This window comes from Solanum stenotomum, chromosome 10, assembly GCF_019186545.1.
Source record: "Solanum stenotomum isolate F172 chromosome 10, ASM1918654v1, whole genome shotgun sequence".
NCBI classification, from domain to species: Eukaryota; Viridiplantae; Streptophyta; class Magnoliopsida; order Solanales; family Solanaceae; genus Solanum; species Solanum stenotomum.
This window is the reverse complement of record NC_064291.1, coordinates 7,925,688-7,938,185: the sequence shown is the minus strand read 5'-3', so window position 1 is coordinate 7,938,185 and position 12,498 is coordinate 7,925,688. Positions and strand designations below refer to the sequence as shown.

Genomic DNA, 12,498 nt, shown 5'->3' with positions numbered 1-12,498 from the left:
TTTTTGTTTTATAAAAATATTATATTATTATCATAATAAAGTAACTTAATATGATACGATATTTTTAAGCTAAATTTTGATGATAATCATAATTTATTTGACTTCGATTTACATATATATAATAATTACTCACGACTTAAAATTTGTAAAAAATGTCTCAATTATATCATATTGACACCTTAAACATGTAGAAATATTCAAATGAAAGTACAAGCAATTCTCTGCGTTAATCAATTACACAAAAGACATTTCAATCGAGATATAGTCTAGTTTATAAATTTGTCAGTATTATAATAATATACCATATGTATTATATATGTAATAAAATATACTTCAATACGATGTTTATATTTTGAAGAAAATAAAATATAAATACATAATACCAAAAAAAAATAAAAAAAAATAATGTACCAAATTATGTGGTCTATTGAATTTTCAGCCTACCATAATATTATGATATAAATAATCAAGAAAATTGCCTACAAAACATGGAATAAACTGCTCTAAAAAAGAATGACCTGTTTCTTTTTTCGGTAACATTTTAATTTCACATTTCCACGTAACATGTTTAAGGCCACAAGATTAAAAGGCAATTTTGTACATTTGACATAACTTTAATTTTGGACTACAAGATTCAAAAGTCTTCTTTATTTACTTAAATTCCGTGTCAAGTCAAACCAGGCCATTCTTCGTAAAACGGAGGGACTATAATCTTACTCCTAACCAAATTAATCCCAAAATTATTATCTCTTGTCCTTCAAACCAAACAACCCTAAGTCCTCCCCTTTGGCAGTGAAGAATATTAGGAAGTCACAAATCCTAATACAATTATTTTATTTATGGAAAAAAAGATAAATATACCCCCAAACTATCGTAAATGGTATGTATATACCCTCCGTCATACTTTTGGGGCATTGGTGCCCCTGTCATCCAAAACCAGCATATATGCCCTTCACTCTAACAGAAGACTAAATAGGGACACGTGGCACAATCTTATCCGTCGATCCAATATTTAATAAATGTCGCGTCAGTGGATAAGATTATGACACGTGTATTCCCGTTAGTATAAAGGGTATATATGCTCCAGTTTTTGGACAACAGGGGCACCAATGTCCCAAAAGTATGACGGAGGGTATCTGCATACCATTTACAATAATTCGAAGGTATATTTGTCCTTTATTTGTCTTTTTCCCCTTATTTATTTGTAATGGATCAAGACTAGTTTACACGTACCTCGACTATACTAGGATTACTTACTTATACTAACAAAATAATTCTATCCACCAAGACTTGACGACCCAAAAAGGATGCCCAAACATTTTATTTCTAGGGAGATTTTAAAATCTACATACATCTCTTCTATATTCTGCCTCAAGCTGAAAGATACAAAACCACTCTTCAAGGGTGTGTTCGGTAAATATTTTCCAATTTTCTCATGTTCGGTTGGTCAAATATTTTGGAAAACATTTTCTCTAAAAAGGCAAGCTCCTTAAAAATGGGAAATATGAGCTCCCTCATGAAAGTAGGGAAAACAAGTTGTACTAGATCGTGTCCTCCCCACACTCCAACACACCTAATCTTCACCCCCACCTCTCATAGCATGTCAAAATTATATACAAATGCTTTGATGATAATATATTTTGCTTACCTACCGAACACAGGAAAATAAATAGTTTTCCGTCATACTGAACACGCCCCTAAATCCAAATAGATGGAGGAAAGATAAGGGAATCAACTTCCTGATATTTCAAATTATAGAAACTACAGATAGTTAATGTTCAAAGCTAGAACTTAAGCTGAACAGAATGAAATAGGATTCCGAATTTACAGAATAAGTTACAGTTGATAACACAAATAGCAAAACAGAAAAGGGTAGTCAGTATCTGTTGGATATAACCTTTTTATTAGTTAGTCCTGCTACTAAGATGAATATTACAACAATATTGCTGCTTCTGTGCTTTGTTTTCCAGTCAGCTTCTCCTTTATGGCTTCCCAAAATGTCGGTATTGCAACCTCATCAGGAACTTCTTTAAACGATGGGAGGTAATTTACATCAACAATGACATGGTCACCGGTGCTTTCCTGGATCTGAGATTCGATTCAAAAGTCATTATCACAACGTGTGCTGCTCGAGTCCTATTCCCTTTAACTAATATTTATAACTATCTATTTCACTTAGTTGTGGCAAAATTATCAGCTTAGCAACAAGGATATAGAAGAAGCTGAGATTTGAGAACTTTTAGTTTAGAGCAAAACCATGGATATGATTGTTTTTGGCCCTGGCAAATGTTATTTAAAACCTTGTTATGGTTTTACCTTTCGGTTAGAAATCAATTATCCCGACAGCACAAAAGCTAATAGGCAACTATAAAACATCAAAGAAGAGGCACCATAGGCAAAGGTCCAAAGAAGAGGCTTGCTGATAAGAGTTAAGTCTGTTTTTAATGTTACATTCATTTTACAATTACATTGCTGAACTGACTAGCACAAGGCCCTCTCTTCGTTGTGGACAGAAAGAAGAATCAAAGCACTACATAAGGGAGTCGAGGAATAATTTATTTTGGTGGAGAGATCTATCTTGACCTAGAGATTGTCAATACTTGGAACTTTGACAAAAGGATAGGGAAGAATCGTACATATATGCTTGTCCACAATCACTGAGTGAACCTGTCCTATTTGACGCCTCACCACACAGCTCTCGCGAGATTATTAGATGATTCAGTCTTACTACAAGTTAAAGCATTTCAGTGGGATGTTGGTTTATAGCATGGATGGAAATGATGTATCTTTGAGCATATCTTTTTAACAGCTATTGATGAAGGGCATCTTATTCTCCTAAAGCTGATTCAATTTATTTCTCTTTAATTTCCCAGAAAAAATGAAGACAAAAGGCTAATCAGCTAAAACATAGGTTGTAAGGGATGAGGAATATGAAAGTACTTACCACAACATCAAAGCCAAAAATAGTAAGGTCAAGCACCCTTCTCAACCAATTTGCAGCATCAGTGACTAGCTCATGATCAATCCGTGTATTATCTTCATTTTGGCTTTTTAGCTTGTCAACAGGTAGAGACTTTAAACTGCAAAAATAGGTGCTCTTAAGAGGCATAGAAAATGCATATAGCAGACAGAGGAATTTGAAGTGGTAAAATACCTATCAAAAAGTAATGGCTTCAACTCTTTTTCTTCAGCTAACTTTATCAAGGTATCTGCATTAGGTGTAGACTTCTTAATTGCGAAGAAAATCTTCTTCCCAACAACGTAAAACTTGAACATAGTGGATGAATGATCCACATATTCCTGCAGTTACACTTGTCTTCATATTTAACTTGGAGGAGAAAACTTATGTTAGAAGGAAATAATCTATTTAGATGACAACTGTTGTTTGCACAATATCTGTGCTTCCAAAACATCTCGCAAATCCGTATCTGATACAATCAAGTGCCTACACATTGCCATTTGCATACAAGGAAAGCATCTTACATATGGATGAGAAAATACGCAACACTTTCACAAAGGCACCAACTTAGAATGTTCAAGTTAAACCAGTTCTACCATTCAAGAGGCAGATGATAAAAATAATGCTCATTACATATAGCCCCTTATTTACCTGCACAATAGCTGGAAGAGGGACATTGAGGTCTTTGTAGCTGTCTGCCTTAAAGACAATGGCCTGTCCATTAAAAATTCTACGTAAGACTGCCATACAAGAAAAATCACTTATCAAAAAGAAAGTTGCAAAATCAATCGACAATTCACAGGACAAATGGAAAAAAAAAAAGATGGAAGATATATATATATATAAAGGCAAAGCTTGGAGCTGAAGCAAAGATAGTCAGTACAGGATTAAAAAATTTAATAACATCAAAAGGAGGAATCCATATACTAAACCTTTTATGGAGTAGAAGTTCCAAGTATAAATGTACAGAGAGAAAGAGAGAGGGACAAAGAGTATTATTGAGAATTCAGTATTACCATGCTGTGAGCATCAGCAACTCCACAAGCAACTTGGGGTTTTACAATGTTCGGAAGTGACAGTTTTGCATTGACTAGCTTGTCTTCCAACTTGGGCTCACGAAAATCGACAACCTGCACGAAGAAATGCATGTTAAATCAAACATCTAGCAAGTAGAGAAAACTGATGTTCACATACCTACAGATGTATATGATAAATGATGAAATGAGTAGTGAACTTACCATAAACTGAAGCGTTGTAGCATTTTCTTATCCAGTTTTTGGGTTCACAGTTCAGTTTTAGATCATTAAATAGTGAGGCAAAAGGAGCTTCATTTCAGGAACACATACAAAGATCTTAATCTCACAGAAATATAAGATACAGATAAAATCTTTTAGTATATATGTTTAATTAAATTTTTCAACTTTAAATTTAACCTACCTGATCTAAGCAATGATAAGAACAGAACAAAATGATTAACTTTAAACAAAAATGGTACCAGGTAAACTCTTGAAAACAGTCTTACAGCCTGATGGTGACTGAAAGATGTCCCCATTAACTGTGAAGAGAGCTCATAATGAGCAAACAACAAAACCCAAAAATGATGCATAAGCATCTAAATACTATATAGTTGAATATGCAACAAATGAGAGTCATGATGTTAGCATGATTGGACAGATTCTAAATATCTGTACATATCTATGTTATAACTCTAAATATTTGTGTAATGATGATAGGAGATAGCATAGATTAATGTAGCATATTTTCAGAGATATTACAATTAGGAATAGCATATATTTAGGGATATATAGCAGATTTTTAGGCATGTAAATCAAAATTCTTTCTATTTAATGGAAGAACTCTCATTTGAGAGAGATCATTCAGCAAAATTGACACATGAGACCAAAAAACCAGTGGCACACAATTCAATTAAAATGACTTGTCGTAGCATAATATTTTCCTTCTTTTCGGCTGTGTTTTATTCTCAGGTAAGGCTCTATATAACCATATCAACTACTGCATTGGTTGGACAAAAAATTCCATAGTAAAAACAATTTCATCCCAACCAAACAATTTCAACTTGGATGGCCCTTGTAAAGCAACAAAGTGACTGATCTTTCTCATTCATGAAGTGGGAAAAGCCTAAAACTCTCTCCTGGACTAACCAAGCTGATCCACTATTGTTATCACTTATCCCCACTTAAAGACACCATCAACTCAGATTGCAGAAAGCCTATAGCACTTGATCCCACCCAAAACACATTGTAGCCATATACTTGGTGGGAACTGACACCCCAAAATAAGGCCTCGCTTAACATAGCTTCAGAAAAGTAGGCTGCTAAATGAAGAAAATAAAGAAACAGATGATGCAATTATGAATCAATAAGGAAAAGATTAGGGACTGAAGTCACAAAGATTTCACCGTAGATTTTTCAATGTAAGCACAACATGGGTACCATTAAGGAAAAAGGACCTTTAGAAAATGGGGACCTCTGATTTTACTGCAGCTTTTACTGTTAAGATTTTCCAAACCACCTAGAATCTGCTGTATTTTCAACCGATCAAGAACAGGATATATGTTGGTGAATGGGTCAATCACACAACAGTCAGGATGGCATCCGATGTACCTGAACAGAAAATAACCAAAGGAGATTTAGTGTGATTTAAACCAACTCCTCTGACATGAACTTATTGCAGCTCAAACAGAAAGCTCTAAATGCATTTCAGAAACTTCCATCCAAGTTTCCAGAAATTAATTCGATACTCATTACCAGTTCAAGCTGAAAATAATGTGATGCAATGCATCTTTCAGATAGATAGAAACATGCTAAAAACAATCAGGAAAAAAAAAAGATAATGCAAAAATATTAAAGATGTCATTCAGCTGCTTGAAGAAAGTCATTTCCATCAAGAAATTACAACAATCTATGAACAGCATCCACATTTTGCTATCAACAGATTATCATTATCAGAGAGGCTATAAGAGAATAAATGAAAGCATTAAATCTTTTTGATCGCTCCAAGCTATCATGAGCTTTACAGAGCATAAGGTAAAGATACAAACTTATTTCGACTGACAGGGTATAGCTCTCCAATCTAAACATGAACTAGGGTCTTTTGGACCTCATAACAGTCCTCGGTATGTCTCTATTGGATTACCTCTAACAACTTCATGCTTAGAAGTTTTCAGAATGAGCTTAGTTGGACAGACTTCCATATATGTAAACACTGGGTGCGGGCAAGTTTTGACCTTCTTATCATGTAGTGTACGGGCAAGTTTTTACCTTCTTATCATGTAGTTGTTATAGAAGTTTGAAGGCGCTTAAAGGAGAGATAGTAAAGAATCATCACCCCTTTTTCTATTCTGCAGTATATTTTTTATTTTTTTTTTTGATAACCGAGAAATCCGTCTGTGACCCGCCCTTTGGACCAATCACAGCCTTCTAAACTCGGTAGATAATGGGCCCGCCCCTCTACCCTTCTTCTATTCTGCAGTATATTATTAACCCATTATAAGTTAACAGCAGGAAGTCACCTTTGTAACTCTTGCATGCCCTCTGTATAAGTAACTTTGTTTTCAAAATCTGAAGAGCTGCTCATTNTGTAGTTGCAATAGAAGTTTGAAGGCACTTAAAGGAGAGATCGTAAAGAATCATCACTCCTTTTTCTATTCTGCAGTATTTTATTAACCCATTATAAGTTAACAGCAGGAAGTCACCTTTGTAACTCTTGCATGCCCTCTGTATAAGTAACTTTGTTTTCAAAATCTGAAGAGCTGCTCATTTCAACAGTAATGATGTCATCAGTTGCTTTATGTAGAACACCATCAATTTCTTGTAACTGCTGTGATATAGGGAGCTCGTAGGTAAGGGGCACAAAAATTAACCCGTTTGGTGTAGGTTTTATGGGGAATGCCCCTCTCTGCAAAACATAAGAAATATGTCAAGTCTCAAAACATATCATGAAAGGTTCCTAAGTCAAGCAAAGCACTAACTACATTTCATCATATGAACCAACAGAAAAAACCCTACTTCAAAAATTTTAAGCCGGGGATCATGGAGAAGACATACACAAAACATCAACTATTTGAAATTATGCAATAAGTTTGGATGCTTGACACCCATTTATGCATAATAAGTAAGTACTCAACTCATTTTTCCACCAGAACTGACCTTGGCAAAATCTTCTTCACGAGAAGGCTTCATCAAGTAACCAACCGTCTTGACATCCTTGCCCATTACCTGCTTACCCCATAGCATAAAATAAAGAACCCTTAAGAACATTAATCGTTACGCTCCCAAACAATTTCTAAGGATACAAAAAAAATTCTTCATTAGTTAACTATATCGAATTGGGGTGCAATTTCTCACTAAAGATTCGTTTTTTATGATTTCTTTGGATAGGATATTAGTCATTCAGCTACAGAAGAAACTAATTATTCTAAGATCTTTGAGAAACTAAACTCTTCCACAATTTTCACGTTTCTGGACATATACACTTCCTCTTTATTGCATTCTTTTTACTCAAGATGATGAAATATGTACCAGGATCATCCCATCATCCCATGGAATCAAAAGCCTCAGCAAAATATGAAATTTTATAAAGCCCGTCAAGTAATTGATCTGATGCCATAATGATAAGCAGTTGTAGTAATTGATCATGAGCAATCAATATGGAAAAAAAGAGAATAGCAGAAGTAATGAATGGTAGCGACTTGTAGCAAATCTTGTCTATCAAAAGATAGCAAAGTAATCAGCAACAAAATACCCTCTTTAACTTAGATGTCCTTCACATACCAATAAACCACTGCATAACCTTCATTGACCACAGTGAAGTGGAGAGGGAGGTAAGATTTCACGCACTGACAGCTGAAGATATTGGGGAAAACTGGAGACAGAAAGCAAAAGAATGACTTGTATATCATGGTAGAAGGATCTGGTTTTATATGAACAAGTACTAGCACCAACTTTCTGAAAAATGGTGGGTGTGACTGGTTTAGTAAATAACATGAAAGTACATTCTAAGAAGCAAGAGGTAAATGGAGAGAGAGAGATTCAGCAACAAGGTGCAGGTCCTTGGAAGAAGAGTTATAGTACCTAAGTATGGCCTCCAAGAGGGAAGGTGGAGGGTGGACATCATAATGTCGCCTTATGGATGCTGATTATAGAAAACTATCTTGGGTGGGAATTATTCAATGGCAACATCATTTAAAGCATGAAATGGAAATAGTATCAGTTGTAACTTTTTTGTTAACCTAGTTGGTGCAGTGACGACGCCCTCAGTCATGCCTTTCATGAACTTTAGCATATTGAGCCAGAGTTACTGCAATAACTCAAGTACATACGGCACAAGACAGTGGAACTTTTGGAATTTGAGATTCACGAGAAACCTATTAGATTGGGACATCTAAGAGTTCCAAAATCTCATGGAATTACTCTACAAGCAAAACATCACATGGTGACCAGGATGCTTGGAAATGCAAAGGAAGGGATGTGAAACTAGCTTGATGAAATCCTTCCACAAACTACTAAGGAGAGAAGATACAATGTTCAAGCACCGATCGGCGTAGATTTCATAGCACTCGGAAGAAGGGATGAAACCCCAGCTGGCCGATAACAAATATGCTGCAAGGGGGGATTTGTACATCTAAAAGTATGAGGAAAAGAAGGATAACATATGTTAGCTGGTGATACATGTGTGTTACACTGAAAATGCTCCGAAGAAGACGCCAACCACTAGTTTCTAACTTGGTTGGGAATACAGTGGGCAATGTCGGCTATCATCAAGGATGTGATGTTCAGCTAGGTTTTTAAAAGAAGGAAAGAAGATACAGAGCATTGGATGTAGCCCCTTTCACTATCATGTCAGTACTTCGGAGGGGGAAAGTAAAAAAGAGCTTCTCAAAGTGTGAAAATTGAATTTGTACAAATGAGGAACTGCCTTTTGTTTCTAGTCATTTTTTGTACAGCATGAGGTTCCTGTTAGTATAGATGATTGGGGGCTGGTTGGGTAGAACGAACCATACGTCCACAACCCTATGTAGGCTCCCTACTTTTGTATACCACCTGTATAGCGGTAACTTCCCCACCGTGTTAATAAAACTATTATTTTACTAAGATAAAGCTAAAAAAAGGTCATGTTGAAAGCCAGAGGATGCATTGAAGCCCGGCCTGGAGAAAAACATCATGTGGTACAAACTAACAGTAGCTTCAGCAAGGAATAAACGACCAAATGTTTCGGAGAAGCCACTATGGTGGAGCTGTTACAGAGTTTCCAAATGCACACCAGTACACGATATTTCTTCTCACCTTTTTATTCAAATGGCAGATAATCAGAGGCAGTTCTTCAAGCTTGTTAATGAAAATCTTGCTTGGATTTCCAGTTCCAGTACTATATTCAACATCTGACGTGAATGTAGAAATTTTAAGATTCAGAAGAAAACAACAATCTCACCACTTGACAGAAGCCAACAAATTTCTTCAATATGAATTACAACAGCAATTCACAAGCTAGAACAAAGGAGTTCCCCAGAGAATGAGAAAGAAATCCTTTAAACTGTTCGAAACTATTGTTTGAAGGGACAAGATAGTTGTGAGCTTATACCTGATGCTTTTCCAGGAGATCCTGCAAAAATAGGTCAAATGATGAGATGCTTGCAAGCACATATGTGAGAGAATGACAACAAACTTTCCACACACAGTGACTACAGATATCAAACCTCCTGCGGATAATTATCATACCCACTCACCTCAATAATAAAAAACAGGTTGTATGTTGGTAAGGACTTTAGTTTGGTAATGTAAGTGATTTTAAGTTTTGAGGAAGGTGCAGCCTTTTTGAGTTTTGGAACCCTTTCATGGAGCATACATTTGAAAATCCAATGATCGTCGAAAAGAACCTTCTAAATGTTAGGTCTATAGAGTGAAATGCTTTAAGTAATAGGTCGCTATAAAAACTAAAAACAGTCAATCATTTAGCAACAAGTAAAGGAAACATCTCAGTTACTTAAATCAGAAGTTTCATGAGGTTTCTTCTTGTTTCTCTTTTTCCCTTTTCCTATAGGTTATCAATGCATAGGTGGGCTTATCAAAACAAAAAAAGAACAGAAGGTCAATGCATTGGAACTCACGTAGAACGGTGATCAGCCAGCCAGAGCTTATCATTTGGGCAATCTCCTCGTCTTTGTAACTGGAAACTACATGCATATAACTTCCAGTATTGTCGCCCCATTCCAAAGAAACCTCACTTACAAAGTTGTCTAGGGCTGATGGCCTGAAGACAAAACAATTGTAGGAATATAGTCTTGCGCTTTCTTGGAGGAGGCACACCTAAAACAAGCAGTTGCAATTGTTTGAGATTCCATTTTTTCTGAAAATATCAGTCCACATCATTGTTGTAGTGCCGCTCATAAGGTGAATAAATTCGGGACTTGAGAACTAAAATAACAAGCAAAGGACCAAGTAATGAAGAAAAATGAAGAAATAGAAGGAAATGGATATAAAAACTATTGATGAAGACATTTAAACTATTTTGGTAGGCAGGAAAACTTTGAGACAATAGGAATACTAGTGCAAAAAAATTCTTTACACAACCATATCAATAAACGTGATACGCCAAAAGAAATGCAAAACAAAAAAGCAGAAAGGACATCACCTTAGGAGCAGAAAGATCAAGTCCATAGGATATACCCTGCAAAAATTGAAAGGTATAACATTTCATTTATAAAATCAAACAATTCCTCAACTACCGCAAATAATTAATAGGAGAAGAAAAATTACTCACAACATATAAATCCAATTATTTCAGCAATACAGAAAATTTCCTCAAAAGAATCATCTTTGCCCAAATGAGAATAACAAAAAAGAAGAAACAATTTGGCAAAATTAGATTGAACAATGATTATCGTCAAGCTATTGTAAGAACTGCCAATTACATGGCTAATCAAAAAAGCTCTCAGAGGTTAAACAACTAGATAGAAGACAACTGTGTCTATGTGAGTTACACACGGCCAAGGGCGGATCTAGGAGGGGGTGAAGGTGTCCATCCTAACCCCTCGGCAAAAAATTACACTATATAGGAAAGTATGTTTTTTTATTTTTAGTATATAATATTGAATCCCCTGAACACAAGACTAGACGTTAGCTTAGTGGTTTAGGGGTTCAAAATTCACCTTTGAGGTTCCAATTTCAAAACCCAAAAATGAAAAATCCTGGAGCACACAGCACAGTCAATTTCCAAAACCCAAATAAAGAACAACACTAAAAGACAGTTCTTTGATGCAATAACCCCATAAACCAAAAGATCATATACCAAATCCAACTAATTTGAAATTGAGACTTAATTAATTGATTGCATGTAACTTGACAGAAACATAATGCATACACAAACATTCATAAACCCAACTAATTTGTCAAACAATTCTTGGGTATTCTACAATTTTTCAAGAATCAAGAAGAAAACAATAAAATGGCAAAAAAAAAAAAAAAACAAGAAAAAGTTGATATTTTTACAGTGAAGATGTTGGAGTATCGAAGCTTGCGAAGAACATAAACAGCATCAGGTCTAAGAGAGGGAGTCCCATTTTCATCATCACCAGCTTTCAACAGAATTGAAGCGTCCAGCACAATACCCTTCACTCCACACATTGTTCTTTCTGTGTTTTCTCCAAAGTTAGCTTTGCATAGAATTGGGTGAACTTAACATTCATAAAAAGTGGAATCTTTTGGGAAAATTGGAAATGTTTGGTTAGGTCCCAAAACAATTTTATCATGTCAAATTGTGTATTCAATTTCTTTGTTAGTTCTAAAATGATCCTACAAAGATTAATAATTACTAGTTTGTTTGGATGGTTCTTACATGTTGTATCGTACTGTGTATGGTATATTTGTTGTCTCTAAAGATATTTCTATTAGGAGTATTATTTAATGGGTTAAAATGTCTTTTTTTTATGTAACAATCTGATTCATCGTTACTAAAGGGCATCTCGTATGGAGTCTCAAAAGTCTAGAAATGCGGTGCAAGAATTTTTAAAATTTAAGCGCACAACTATTTTGGCCCAAATTTAATTTTGGTCTAGGCATACGTTAGCCCGCCGTAGCGGGAGGCTTCCCGTTATGGCGGCGACGCTATAGCGGGTTGTCGAAATTCTACAACTTAATTAATGCATTATTTTTTTATTTTTCTCCCACTTTGAAAGGAAAAAATAGGCGAGGTGTTGGAATGTGTGCGTCCACTATTAGTCAACGGACCAGGTTCCTTGACTCAGCAAGAACAGTAACTGAAATAAAAGTGCGGAAAATAAATAGCTCAAAGTAAATCAGACACAAAGATTTTACGTGGAAACCCCCTTGCTCAAGGGTGGTGAAAACCACAACCTGTACTCACAGGATTTCAACCCAAACTCCATTTCACTCAAACGGAACAACGATTCAGATTACAGGCTCTTGTAACCTAGGAATTTAACTCAAAATCTCTTCCCCCTCTAACCAACAACTCTGTTGCCTACAGAATCAACTAACTCTAATTGATTCAGACTTCTTTTC

General features: G+C 35.5%; 1 protein-coding gene across 2 annotated transcripts; it reads right to left on the bottom strand.

Moving 5' to 3' along the window:
• Nucleotides 1-1,773: 1,773 nt before the first annotated feature.
• On the bottom strand, nt 1,774-11,655 carry LOC125878189 (inositol 1,3,4-trisphosphate 5/6-kinase 4). Of its 2 annotated transcripts, none has more exons than XM_049559384.1 (13): nt 11,467-11,655; nt 10,610-10,645; nt 10,086-10,284; nt 9,560-9,580; nt 9,265-9,359; nt 7,129-7,197; nt 6,675-6,877; nt 5,430-5,583; nt 3,976-4,089; nt 3,611-3,673; nt 3,155-3,300; nt 2,945-3,080; nt 1,774-2,088 (listed from the first exon to the last, which is right to left on the bottom strand). In XM_049559384.1, the coding sequence occupies exons 1-13, from the start codon at nt 11,599-11,601 to the stop codon at nt 1,933-1,935; spliced, it is 1,527 nt and encodes a 508-aa protein (XP_049415341.1). In that variant the 5' UTR covers nt 11,602-11,655; the 3' UTR covers nt 1,774-1,932. The 2 variants fall into 2 exon arrangements, with proteins under 2 accessions (XP_049415341.1, XP_049415342.1); XM_049559385.1 differs by having other exon boundaries at nt 10,086-10,324; nt 11,467-11,532.
• Between the last annotated feature and the right edge of the window lie 843 nt (nt 11,656-12,498).